The following is a 13,502-nucleotide window of genomic DNA, read 5'->3' as shown; positions in this document are numbered from 1 at the left end:
CCTGTTTTTCCTACATTATCACATGAAATTTTAATATATATATATATAAAGATAAAGCATCTAATTTCACATATAAGTAAATATATATATAAAGAAAATCTTTCACCCGCGCCGCGATATCAATTTCCGCTTACATTTTTACAGACTTAGCATGTAACTTAATGTGTTTACAAAAATAAACTTCTCATTCGCGTCGCGATATCAATTTCCGAATGACCTCTCACCCGCGTCGCGATATCAAATACCGAATCTTCAGAATTAATATCTTGTATTTATATTATATGTATCATGAAATATTATTACTTGAAGATATTACGCTGCGTTTAAATAAATATATAATATAGCGAATATGTACTTCTTAATAATGTTTTTGTTTAAAGTCTATGTTTCATTGTACCGGGACGATGGTGGATATTATACAAATGCAACTTCATCATTGGCGCTAACGTCAAAGCGAAATCGTCACGTTCGCCTTGTCGACGCTCATTTTCAGCCTTTCACGAATTAACACCTTTACCGAGACCTCCCACCCGCGTCGCGATCGCTGAAAAAAAAGGAACGCATCGCTCGTTACGTCGGTCACTCGCGCTTCGATCGGGCGGTGACGCTTATCGCTTCTCGAGGGTCAAGGGGTCGAGGTGGGAAACGTATCGTTATCTCTTGACGATGTCGCTCGCGCGCGTAATTACGTGTGCGATTATTATCGTCGTCGCGGTAAATTGTAAATCGAGTGAAAATGAGATTGCGATCAGTTATCTGCAAAAATATGGGTATCTGGATAACAGCGGTGCACAGCGATTTTCATCGTCCTACAACACCACGCAGGAGTTACATCGAGCCGTCTCACTGTTTCAAGAATTCTATCGACTACCAGGCGACGGCGAATTAAACGAAGAGACGCTGAATCGAATGGGTAAACCGCGATGCGGCGTCGAGGACATTTCGGAGCGCACGTTCGCTCCGCTTTCGGACAAATGGCCGAGGAAACATCTCAAATGGAACTTTCATCTGGCCAACGATATAATCTTGAAAACGACCCGAGCCGCGTTCGATCTGTGGGCAGCGAATTCGTCATTGACGTTCGAGCGCGATTCGCTGAATCCCGATATTTTGATATCGTTTCGTGAGGGGCGTCACGCGATGCTATACTCCCGACGAAACGAACCGTGTTCGTCTGCGTTCAGAGGTCCTAACGGAGATGTCGCTCACGCGTTCTTTCCCACCGGAGACCCAAATTTCGTCTCGGAGGTGCACGTAGACAAAGCGGAGACGTGGCACATACAGCTGACTAAGAATCCCCCGGGGACGTACAATTTACTTCAGACGTTGACGCACGAGATCGGTCACGCTTTAGGCTTGCCGCACACCTTCCGCGAAGATTCGGTGATGTTCGCGTTCGTGCCTGAGAAGACATTCCCCGTTCAACTTACTCTAGAGGACGTTCTTTCCATTCAACACCTGTACGGCGCTAAAGAAAACGCTAAAGTTCCAAAAGTAATAACGACGACGACGACACCGACGACTACCACAACGACGACTACAAAAGACGTCGAGATGGATCTGTGCACCTTGCGAAACGTGGATTCCGTATTGATAACGAACGGTCGATTGTACATCTCGCACGAACGATACGTGTGGTCAATCGATATAGACGGGAAAACGTACAAAAAACCCTTGCTATTGACGGACTACATGAAATTTCTTCCTAAGAATTTCACGCGTCTGACGGCCGCGTATCAGACGCCCTCGGGCAATATCATGCTGTTCGCGGGCAATATGAGCTACATGATCACTTATCCGCGTCTAACGCTAGTTTCAACTTGGCCGAGATCTTACACAGATCTCGGAATTCCCGATACCGCCAGGAAGGTCAACGCCGTGCTGAACACGAACGAAGGACGAACTTTCGTTATATACGACGATAATGTTGTGGGCGAGATAGACGATTGTTCGATGAATATCGTTAAGTACTACCACATCGACATGATATTTCCGGGAATACCTCACAGCGTATCGTCGGCCTTTCGATACATCGACGGTAATCTGTACTTTATCAGTAAAAACCGATTCTACAAATTCAACGAATTTACGAAAACCGTAACAGCATCCGGCAAATTTGATCTTGGGATCCTCGGTATTACCTGCCCGAGACAGGGACTGATGATGCAACTGCGAGATCTATTGAGTCGATTCGTTCGAATTGACGCGAGGGAGACGTCGAATAGAGAAGAGGAAGAATAGAACAATTCGACGTATCCTCTCCTTTACATATCACTCTTGAGAATGTTAATGAAAGGAGGGGGAATCGAATTTATCTCTTAAAATATATTTCGCCTCAATTTTCCTCGAATGACTCATTCTCGCGTGATCCGCCAACTGTACCGCGACAACGGAGAAAAAAGAGAGAGAGAGAGATGTGTTCGACGTTACACGCCCCGTATTTCGAACAGCGTCAATCCGACGACGATCTCGAGAATGGCGTCGATAACGCGAAAAGAAAAAGAAGAGCAATTGACGAAAAATCGATGGAATTAGAGATTCCGTTTTCGAATCGGGACGTCAACTGCTGGAAAAACATGTGGTGAGTTTGCGACGATCCCGTATCGCTCGCCTACGATGTAACGATAATTTTTTTTATTATTTTCAGTCACAGCAACGACGACGTCAGTACATCGAAACGTGACGCCAAACGTCATCCGGTGCGAATTCTGGAAAGAAGATATCTATTAACTAAGACGGGGTACAAATTCATAGACGTCGGTATCACAGCTGTACTCCCGTGTTACATACACATCGTCATAGGAGATTGTCACGGCAAGGAGATCTCACTCTCGCCTGAAACGTGGAAGGAACTCATCAATCGTAAACGCGCGTTGTTCTCCCATCTACAGCGCGGAAAGAACGAGCGCGCTCCACCACCGATGTGCTTTGAAAACGGAAAACTGAAATTACGATTTAGCAAGATTAACACTTTGTCGACCCTACGCCTGGAAACGTCCACGACTCGTATGATCGTGTTGACGAACACCGTCCTTTTCATGTTCGACCTAGAACTTTGCGTCAACAGCCTCGTGAATTTGTTGCGCGCGATCATCAACACGATCGACGCGAAGCTGACGCGCTTCGTCGCTATTGCGGCCACCGTGACGGATCCCGCGAACGTCCCAAGAGCGATACGCGAGAGCGAATTCTTCGATCGCGATGACATCGTTGGCTGCAAGTTAGTCGCTTTGTGCTTCGGGAATATTGAAAAATTATTGTAATCACATATTATTATTATTATTAAAAAATAAAGAGAAAAAACCCCTATGGAACCTCGTTCGATTTTTTTCCTCCTCCTCCTCTCCAATAGAATCACATACGGATAAAGGAAGAAGTATGACTGCGAAGGTTAGAGAATGATAAAACATATATTTTGTTTTTGAAATACACATAAGTTTACATTAAGGCGAACAAAAAAATATGTATAGAAACTATAACACCGCCGTTTTATTTATCCATGAGTTATGCGAACTGTTCATTCCTAACTACTTCACGTATACGTCGTCGCCTCGCCTGCGCAACACTTTCTCCACGAGATAAACGTCGGGGTCGAAAACTCGCAGCAACTCATGCTCGTAAAATCCTCCGGCTATCGGTTCCCCGCGGTAGTCTTTCAACAGATACGTCACAGGATTGGTACGTTGTACTTTAGCGACACGGAAGATCTCGGTAGTCCAGTTGGGGGTGTAACCCTTTTCGAACAGCGTCTTGAATTTGCTCACGCGCACCGGATCGTTCACCCTGAATCTACCCGGAGCGGCGATCTTCGCGCGACTGTACACTGTGGACAAGAGCCTCTTGGCGACGGCGGGTGTCACGTCCACCGGTCGCATCCCAATCGTTCTATGCCTGCGGTGGTTGTAATTCGTCAGCAGACGGGGCAGCGCCTCGACCCACGCGTACGATCCGTTGAGCGTAAAGAGTTTCCACATGTCGTTCTTCAGCGTGCGATTGAATCTCTCCACCACCGACGCCTTCATCACCGAGTACGTCGAGTAGTGATTTATATCACGTTTTTTCATAATCTCTCGCACATTAGCGTTGTAGAACTCCTTTCCCTTGTCCGTTTGCAGATTCCTCGGATATCGCGCGTCCTCGCGAAATATCCTCGACAGGGCCGTGGCTACTTCGCTTCCGCTTTTGCTCTTGAGCGGTAAAGCCCACGCGTACTTGCTCAACACATCGATAACCGTTAGTATGTAATAGTAACCCTTGTTGTGTCGCGCGTAGGGACGCATCTCGACCACGTCGGCCTGCCACAGATCGTCGTAACCGCGCACCACGACGCGACGTCGTGGGAAGTTTCTCCGCGCCGGTGCATGCAGCTCCTCCACAAGTCTTCGCTTCTCGACACTCATCGTTGCGCGCGTGTATTCCTCTCTCGACTGCGCAAAAAAAGACGGCTCATCACCTCCTTATTGACCTTTCCTCCTGTTACCGCGAATGTTTGCTATCTCTCTCTCGAACGATTCCTTTGTCACCATCGCTGTTTCAATCTCGCGGAATTTGGCTAGAAAATCGTTCATCACGATCTGCGCGCCGAGTATCTGCCCCGTCTGCGTGGATTTAGAGTTTTCCAAGTTCTGTATCTGGTTTTCAATCTCCTCGAACTTGGCCAGAAACTCGTTCATCGTGATTCTGAGTCCGCTAATGACGTTGTTTTCAGTCTCCTTGAATTCGCTCAACGTGGTTCTGAGTCCGTTCACGTCGCCGTTTATCCTATCCACCTCACTTTTCACCGATGACAACGATTTATCGATCTCCTTTCCCGATTCTTGAAGCGCGCGTTCGACGTAACTCTTGTTCGTCGCGTCGCTGTCGATCTCCGGCGCGGCTAGACGTCGTAGCTTGCGCTCCCTCGCGTCGTAGGAATCCTCGTTCAAGCAAAGCGCGCTGTCTCGTACGTAGTTCCGCAGGGAGTCGATAGAGAATCGCGATCTTTCCGTCGCGAATCCGCCGCCGTCGCCGCGTTTCCTCAGAGACATTCCGAATTTGTTCACCGACATTGCGCCGATCTCTCGTCGAGAAACGTACTGCCGTCGCGATCGACGCGACAGCTCAATTTATAATCAATCCGATCTCGCGAAGCTCCTCGATTATCGACTGAATCTCGTTACCGTGCGCGTCGTTGCCCGCTTGACGAGAGGCCTCGAGTAATCGCAGACGATCCACCAATTCGTTAGGATCGTCCCAATAAACGTAATCCATTGTATTGTCGTTCAATTTCATAATCGACGGTAATCTGGTCACGCCAGCACCCTTTCTATTGCTGCCATTTCTACCGCGCGATACCAACGGAGCGATGATTTTCGTGTATTTTTGTCCCCTGTTGCCCATGATGGGGTTAAGAGCATTATAATCGCGTCTGTAAGCGTTTGTCGCTAACAGTATATTTCTGTACTTTTGCATGTCGTCCTCGGTGTAAATTGCACCATCGGGATATCTCTTGAAGATTAATTCGTACAAGCCGGGCGTGCCCGTGTATCTCACTCCGTCCACGATCAGGGAATCGTCCGCGTTCACCTTGAACCGTTTGTCACCGAGCATCGTGCCGTCATTCCCGACGTACACGCCGTAAACGATATCGAATTCATTTTCTGGGTCCCCGTTTAGAAGAGCGCCCACGTATCTTTGTCCCAACGGACCAAATTGACTATGCAGTTCCTCGTGACTCTGCGACGCTTGTAGAACGTCCCTTACGGGTGTTTCGGGGGAGGGCAACGGTGACGCGAAAACCTCCAGCTCCTCCCCCATCCGCTCGTGCAGCGATAATTTTCGCGGTTTCAGAGGCGTGGAGTGGATCGGAAGCATCTCTGACTCGGCGCTCGTTTGTTTTTTCCTCTTCTTAGGTCTCGATATTGTTTTTCGCGCGACTTTTCCTTCGTCGTCGTCTTCGTCTTCGCTTTGCTCGCGTTTCTTTTTAATAATGAAACTTTTCGTCGTCGCCGCCGCCGCCGCATTGTCGTTCTTGGATTCGCCTTTTTCGACGTGTTCGACGATTTGTTTCAACGGGTCGACGATCGGTTTGAATTGTCTCTCGAGAGCCATCTCGTTCTCCACACTGCCAGTTTTCAACGCTCTGTATTTTCTGCGTATCGACGCGCGCGTTTTAGCGATCTGCCGCGCGGTCTTCTCTCGGTCAACGGTGTTTTTCGCGTCGCTCATCGCTCTCGGAACGTTCGACAGCTACTGGTCGCTCTACAGTACGGCAAAGTCGTTGAATCCTCGTCTGTATCTGCCGTTTTGTAGCGCGCTGTCCTTGTCTATCACCACGAACCCGTACCTGCGCTGCCAACACTCGCGACACAACGCGCAGAAATCTTCATACGACATATCGGGGCTCACGTGATCGTCGTACACGTGTTTTAGATTAGTTCCGTCTTGTCTAAACAGGATCAACAGGTTCGCGTTGTCGCGTATTAGATGCTTCGGTACTTTAGCGTACGTTTGACAGAGGTAAAAACAATCGATATTTGAATGTCGACCCATGGCGAAGTACTCCCTGATTGCGTCCTGTTTGTCACAGGCCACGTCGTCGAACACGAATATCGAACTGGGGAGCGCCTCGCTCGGCGGCACGACGTCGCGATTATTGGAGAACGCGCGATAACCGATCTCGTCCATCGATTCGAGCAGACTCTTGAGGTAACGATACTTCGGCTGATGGAGAGATTTCGAGTACACGTATACGTTTTCGAAACGCAGACCGTGCGGACTTTCCAGTAAGCTTATCAACACGTTCGTCTTACCGCAATTGGAAGGGCCGCAGATGACGCAACGTATCGCGATCGGTAAAAGAGGGCCGTGTCGACGCATTTCTCTCGACGTTAAACCCGACGTCAGTCGCGTCTTGCAATCGAGATTCGACACTCCTATCGCCGACGGTTGTCTCACGAATCGCATTGTTACGCGCGTGCGCGCACACTTGCCCTATTTATACGTACGTTCGATCGGTATACGCCCTCAGTTATCGCGATGTTTCTCGTCCTGGCGGATAAACGCGATATTCTCGGTCTGTCCGCCGAGCAACTGAAATTCGTGCCAAAGATTTTTCTGCTGCGCAACTTTTCCGATTACGTCGATCGACTGTGGGACAAATTGCCCGTTCATCTGAGGACGGATTCCGACGTACGAGACTGTCGTCCGTGTTTGGAACATTACAATCGTCCGTGGCAGAGAACGCACATAGACGGTCCACCATCGCTCATAAGGGATTGCGGCGCATGTCGCGCGCAGCGGCGCGAAGCACTGGCAGCGGCCTCCTCAACAGAGCGATAAACGCGCTACCCGTCGAATTACACATACCCGGCTATCAATTCTGCGGGCCGGGTACTCGTCTCGCCAAGCGACTAGCGCGCGGTGATCGAGGTATCAATCCGTTGGACGAGGCGTGTCGCGAGCACGATATCGCTTACTCGCGAAGCGGTGATCTCGCAGATCGACACGTCGCCGATCGAGCGCTAGCCGAAAAGGCGCGCGAGCGTATCACGGCGAGCGACACAACCCTTGGCGAGAGAGCCGTCGCGACCGCCGTATGGGCTGCTATGAAAACAAAAACAAAATTGGGCATGGGCATGAGAAAGAGGAAGAGGGGAGCGGTAACGCGGAAGAAAATTCTCCCATTGGCGAAACGCGGGGGTCTTCTACCCTTTCTACCGATATTGGGAGCGCTCGGATCCCTGATCGGTGGAGCGGCTGGCGTGGCCAAAGCTGTGAACGACAACAAGGCCGCTCAACGTCAGCTCGAGGAACTGCAACGTCACAATCGCGCGTTGGAGGGTCGCGGACTGTATCTCGCGCCGTATAAACGCGGTAGTGGCGTACATTTATTTGAAAAAAAACCGTAGAATGTAGATAGCAACAGAATGTTGTAAGATAGAAGCAAATTTGCTCCGGCAAGTTGCATACCGTTATCCTAAATATTTTTTTCGATAAGGACAATGTCGAATCTTCGAGTCTCCGTGAGACAAAGTCGATTGTCGACATCGATCTACGTTCTTGAGGAGGGGAAAAAAGTATTCGCGATGAGGTGTTGAACATTCGCGGAGATAAGTAACGGTTAAATTTAATTTCTGCAGTCCGCCTACCCGACTGCATTACTCACTCGCCTCGCCAGTGCAGCCAGCTGCACCGTGGCGAGCGTGACTCGGTGATAAACAAAGCAGCAAACACGTGACGGCTCACGCAAAAGTCATTCCGGGGGTTGAACCTGCTTGCGCTGCGAGACAAACGCGGTTAATCACTGTCAATTTAAACATTCGTTCGGTCGCGAACGGAGGGAGCATCTCGCGAGAATCTCACTTCAGACGATATATGGGCGACCGAGAGGCAACGAGGCGCGACGTTTCTGTCGTGACATTGCTTTTAGAATCTATCTCACAAAGAAACTGAAATATTTTCTCTTGATTAGACAGAATAAAATAATTATATTTATTGTATTAAATGTGTTTATTGCAACAACACCGCGATTTCTCTTAATTGAATTATAAATAATCAATACTTTCTAAATGTAATGCTAATGCAACCATGTAAAATCAATACTATTAGCGATAAGTCTACCAACACATTTTATTTATTATTATAATGAGTAATTGTGTCTTCGTGAAATTAAAATACAGAAAGCCTTGAGCATTAGACTGACAATGAGTGATATTATTTCGAAAAGTAAATCCGGATTGTTTTGGTTATTTTGCGAATGCGTATATATACGTATGATTGATATAATTACCGGAGCTATTAAAAGCGCCAGTGTCAGATTACTCACATATCATAATTGAACGACCGCGTTTCCTATTATTTTCCACAACGGCCAGCCCCCCCCCTCCAAGGAACTAATAGATTTTCTCTATTGTACTCCATGAGCAAACGTGACAGAAATAACGAAGAATCGCGCGACGAGCAATCTGAAAGGTTTGTTTTTCTTCTCCGTGGCCTTCGATAAATGATTCAGACACTTTGCTCAATTTTAACTGGCATTCAATTCACGCCATTGCGCAATAAGCTCGGGATGACTGCGGAAACTGTTATTTTAGCCGGTATATACGATGGCGCGCGACGCGTGGACTTGACACTTCTCTACCAAATTTGCATACTTCATCGCGTCTCACACACGTCTCGCAGCTGGTGCACGTGTGAAATTAATTAATATTCATTGAAGCGATCGATCCCCGAAACGGGCTTCTCTTGAATGAAGTCTCTCCCAGTCTCTCCTAAAGTTTCCACTCCTCAGTCTACGACACATACTCTTATTTTCTTTTATTGAAGAAAAAGCTGCTAATCTAAAAGCATCGTTTAACTTGACCCTATTTAAGTCCATCAAATCAATCTTCGACAAATACACGCTATAACTTTTTTTAGTAATTTTCAATTATGTCTTCATTTTCGACGTATTGAGATCAGTGAATGTAACGAATATAATTTTCTATATAAATATAGAAGTAAAAATAAAATATATCTATATTTCTAATATGAAATTGACGATGAAAAAATTTGTAGTGTACGAGTGATTCACCAAGTAGCAGCGAGTGATTCACCAAGTGTTCCAAGTAAACAATTTCTCTCGGACCTCAGACTTGCTAACGAAGTGAAAATGAAACGATTCGCGCATTTCAAAAGTTGAAAGAGATTAAAGCAAACATTGTCGAAGGGCTGCTTTCAAAAACACAGGCGATGTTTGTCGAAATCGACGAAGCTCTCATTTCGCGCGGACAAGGATGAGAAACGCGTAACGCACGGACGATATCTCGTACTGATTTAAGCGCATTTTTCGCCACGTTTTTTCCCCCACATTGTCCGCGTACTACCTGTACTTGAGGCGCGCTGAGTGCTGTCTGAGAAGAGCTGCGAGTCCCCTTGCGCCACGTAGTACACGACATAGTCATGAAATTCCTTCTCGTAGATGTGAATGTTGCTCGCCTCGTAATCGGCGTATTCCCACTGCGAGTCCATCATGATTGGCACGTCAAATTCCATCGCCGTCGACATTTCCAAGTCGGAGCATCGTCGCGCTTCTCGACGCTCTATTTTTTTCGAAATCGCCAGAAAGCGGACACTCCTCCTCGCTACAGTCTACGCGAGCGCGTTTTAATATATATTTCGCATCAACCGATCACAGCGTCGGTAAAATAATAATGTTCACTGCTGCACTTTCCGTAATTGATAGGTGTCGAGTTGATGATGTCAGCGCGAAGTATAATTGGATAAATGGGGAGAGCGCGCACGGGTGTGAATCGGTTGTTTTTTTCTCCGCTATTGTAATCGGAGCTTTTTACGTAATGCATTAGCTAGATAAACTCGCCACTAACCGTTATCACGGTATAAATATATCAACGATTATATATTTATATCAATATTATATCAACATATTATCAAGGAAAAAATAAATCTAACAACAAGCTTCAAGATTGGATATAAAGATAAAAAGTATTTGAGCTGTTCCGATAATAGATAAATAAAAAGCTACGTTAAAAATAAGATAAATAGCGGCGCTGTAAGATAAATAGTGGACACTAGTTACAAGTTCGGCGAAGTTTCAGCAAAGTTTTACATTAACAAATGATTCAGGGAGATACAATAGGTATTGACTTCTTCGGCTTCTCCGTTAATTTTATCTACACTCAAACGGGACGCTCGCTCAGCGCTAAGTAGATAGCTCAACTCACAAAAGAAAAGAAAATACAAAAATAAACCGATACGACCGATACAAAAGCTCTCTGAATTGAAATCTACATATGAATGAAGCAATAGTACACAGCCCGCACAGCCGTTGCCTCCTCCGTCACTTTCCGCAAACCCTTTCACTGCCATGCCCAGCCGTTTTTTTATCGGTCAAACTCGGAGGTTCTAAAAAAAATACGAACTTTATGTTGAAATAAATATCGTAGTTTTGTAATGCTAATCTTTCTCGAAAAAGCCTGGAAATGTACGCTGGCCTAAATGCTGTTTTATAAAAATTTTTTAAAAGAGATATACGAAATGTAAGTTCTCTCTCTCTCTCTCTCTCTCTCTCTCTCTCTCTCTCTCTCTCTCTCTCTCTCTCTCTCTCTCTCTCGGTGCGTCGTATATGTAATGCACCAGAGTCCCAGAAATAAAACTTTGTGTCACATATACGATACGGAATAGCGAAAGGGTTAATAAATGGCACGACATATACCTTTTACTTACAAGTTCACTTACTTTTATCTTTCAAGACTAAGGATTTTAAATACCAGACCGCTCAAAACGCCCCCAGAAATATCTCGTCAATTAGCATATATCACAGAAAATTATCGAAGATTAATCTTGTTCCTTCCGAGAGAAGCTTTCTTGTGAGTGTCGAGCTATCAACGTTGCGCTGATGAGTGGCTCAATTTCTTCTCGCGGACAGAAACGCACGCAGCTCTTCGCCGGGACACTTTCTCCCGTCGCGGCACCGGCGGCGCGGTCGACCTTGTCATTACAAGTGGCAATACGTAAAAAGTGCTCGCTCCGCGGGGCGAAACCGGCTTAAGTACGCCGAAACTTTCTCGCGTGACAAGCCAAACACGCGCGATAAAGCAATTGGCCCACTCGGAATCGCCGACGAAATCTTGACATTCAATTTACGGCTCGGATTTGTCGAGAAACTTTGATCCCTCACACTTCGAGTGTAGATAAAACGTTTTCCTCTTGCCTAATGATTACTTTCTTTCATGTATACATATATAATGTATATATGATGTATAGTTACATCATATATTATATATTAAAAGATGCATCAATTGTTTATATACATATATTTAAAAAATATGTGTGTGTGTGTATATATATATATATATATATATATAAAGATCATGCATATTTTTTAATATATATTTCTCACAAATATAATACATAAAAACATATACATGGTAAGTGTAAAAATGCGACAACTTCGCGATTTGTAACAATTCCGCTTTAAATACACGAAGCACGTAAAATAACTTGGCGCGGAGGTCGAATCGTTATCGAGCCGTTCGCAAAAAAATCTGTGGTCGCGAAGTTAACGCGGAACCGACAGCGTTCCGCGGCAGAAACGTAAGTACTGTGACGTACTGCGCGCGAGAATCGGCGATCGGCCCGCGGCCCGCGGCGACGACGTATACTTTATCGCGTAAACGCGATAACGGAGACGACGAGACGACAGACAAGTCCTGGCGTCGGCTCCGGTCGGCTCACCGTGACTCCCGGTACGATCCTCCGACGCGACGTCGCGGTCGCGAGGGCAAACGTCATCCGCGCGCGGCTGAAACTGATGCGCTGCGCGAGAAGGTATCACGATCACGTGAATGATTAGCACGCGCCGCGCACCCGCGGAGGTCGTCGGGTGTCACCGATCGGCGATGGAGAGGAACGATCGCGATTCGCGACAATCGCGACGCGAATCCGAGTTCGAGCCCGACACCGACGTCGCGCGCCGATCGACGCGGACGACGGACACCTCGCGATTAACGATTTACGTACACAACGACGACCGACTCCGCGCGACTGACCGTCCACTGATCGCCATGATGGGATCCGATCGACGTCACTCTTGGCGGGACTATTTGACTGTCGTTTTCCTTATTTGTGTCCGACAAATCGCGCGGTAATTCATTGCGAGATTAATCTCCAGATTTTCAGAGTGGAACGTCGAATGGGATCGGATGAGATCGGTTTCGCGGAATTCTCGCGAGTCGCGATTCACAATTACGAGTAATTATTATTTTGCACCGTTTATTAACGTTGACAATAAATTGTGTAAATGATAAATGATTCTTGAAGATCAGATATGTAGCAGAGATGTGCGAACTATTCGAAAATTTCAAATCTAGGTGGTTCAAATACGAATCATATTGTACAATTGTCAATTTTATAAAATCATATTTCTCGCTAATAAGCAAAACAATACGTTGACAATAAATTGTGTAAATGATAAGTGATTTTTGAAGATCAGATATGTAGTAGAGATGTGCAAACTATTCGAATACGAATCGATTCGAATCTGAACTATTCGAAAATTTCAAATCTAGGTGGTTCGAATACGAATCATATTGTACAATTGTCAATTTTATAAAATCATATTTCTCGCTAATAAACAAAACAATACGGTCGTGTTAATAGGGGTATTCAGAGAGTGCATTCAGTATTACAACCGCTCACCGAGCGACTAACAATAAGTAGTCAAAAAGTTTATTTTTGACATGCCTTGTGACCCTATCATAAATTGTAAGTAAAAGTTTAAATATATGTAGAAAAATAGTAGGCTATGAGTATTGATAATAAAAAAACTATATATTATTTTATCTTAATTTCTATGTATGTAATTGTATACATATTATTGGGCACTACATTAGAGTATTTTAATAATTTATCTATGATTTTTCGTCTAATTGTTCAGTTACGACATTAAATAAAATATATTTTATTAGTTTTATATTAAATATTTAAATATGTTAGTGCTTTAAAAAGAATTTACATTATAT

The 13,502-nt window shown here is 45.6% G+C and overlaps 1 protein-coding gene and 1 long non-coding RNA gene across 2 annotated transcripts; one reads left to right on the top strand and one right to left on the bottom strand.

The window, feature by feature from the left end:
• Positions 1 to 6: 6 nt before the first annotated feature.
• LOC143899462 (collagenase 3-like) lies at positions 7 to 3,271 on the top strand. The gene is made up of 2 exons (XM_077409769.1): positions 7 to 2,581; positions 2,648 to 3,271. Exon 1 carries the CDS (start codon positions 667 to 669, stop codon positions 2,239 to 2,241), a length of 1,575 nt encoding a protein of 524 aa, XP_077265895.1. The 5' UTR covers positions 7 to 666; the 3' UTR covers positions 2,242 to 2,581; positions 2,648 to 3,271.
• Positions 3,272 to 8,359: 5,088 nt separating this feature from the next.
• LOC143899448 (uncharacterized) lies at positions 8,360 to 13,285 on the bottom strand. Its single transcript, XR_013257496.1, has 3 exons — positions 11,907 to 13,285; positions 11,218 to 11,692; positions 8,360 to 10,884 (listed from the first exon to the last, which is right to left on the bottom strand). It is a non-coding gene; the product is annotated as an uncharacterized LOC143899448 (long non-coding RNA).
• Between the last annotated feature and the right edge of the window lie 217 nt (positions 13,286 to 13,502).

Source organism: Temnothorax americanus, unplaced genomic scaffold (assembly GCF_048541705.1).
Source record: "Temnothorax americanus isolate GAGA-0224 unplaced genomic scaffold, ASM4854170v1 Scaffold27, whole genome shotgun sequence".
Lineage (NCBI taxonomy): Eukaryota > Metazoa > Arthropoda > Insecta > Hymenoptera > Formicidae > Temnothorax > Temnothorax americanus.
The sequence above is the reverse complement of the archived record's forward strand: the minus strand, read 5'-3'. Positions and strand labels throughout refer to the sequence as shown.

Bases quoted from the DNA above. Each gene is read 5' to 3' on its own strand.
- LOC143899462 (XM_077409769.1), top strand. From the start codon at position 667: ATGTCGCTCGCGCGCGTAATTACGTGTGCGATTATTATCGTCGTCGCG.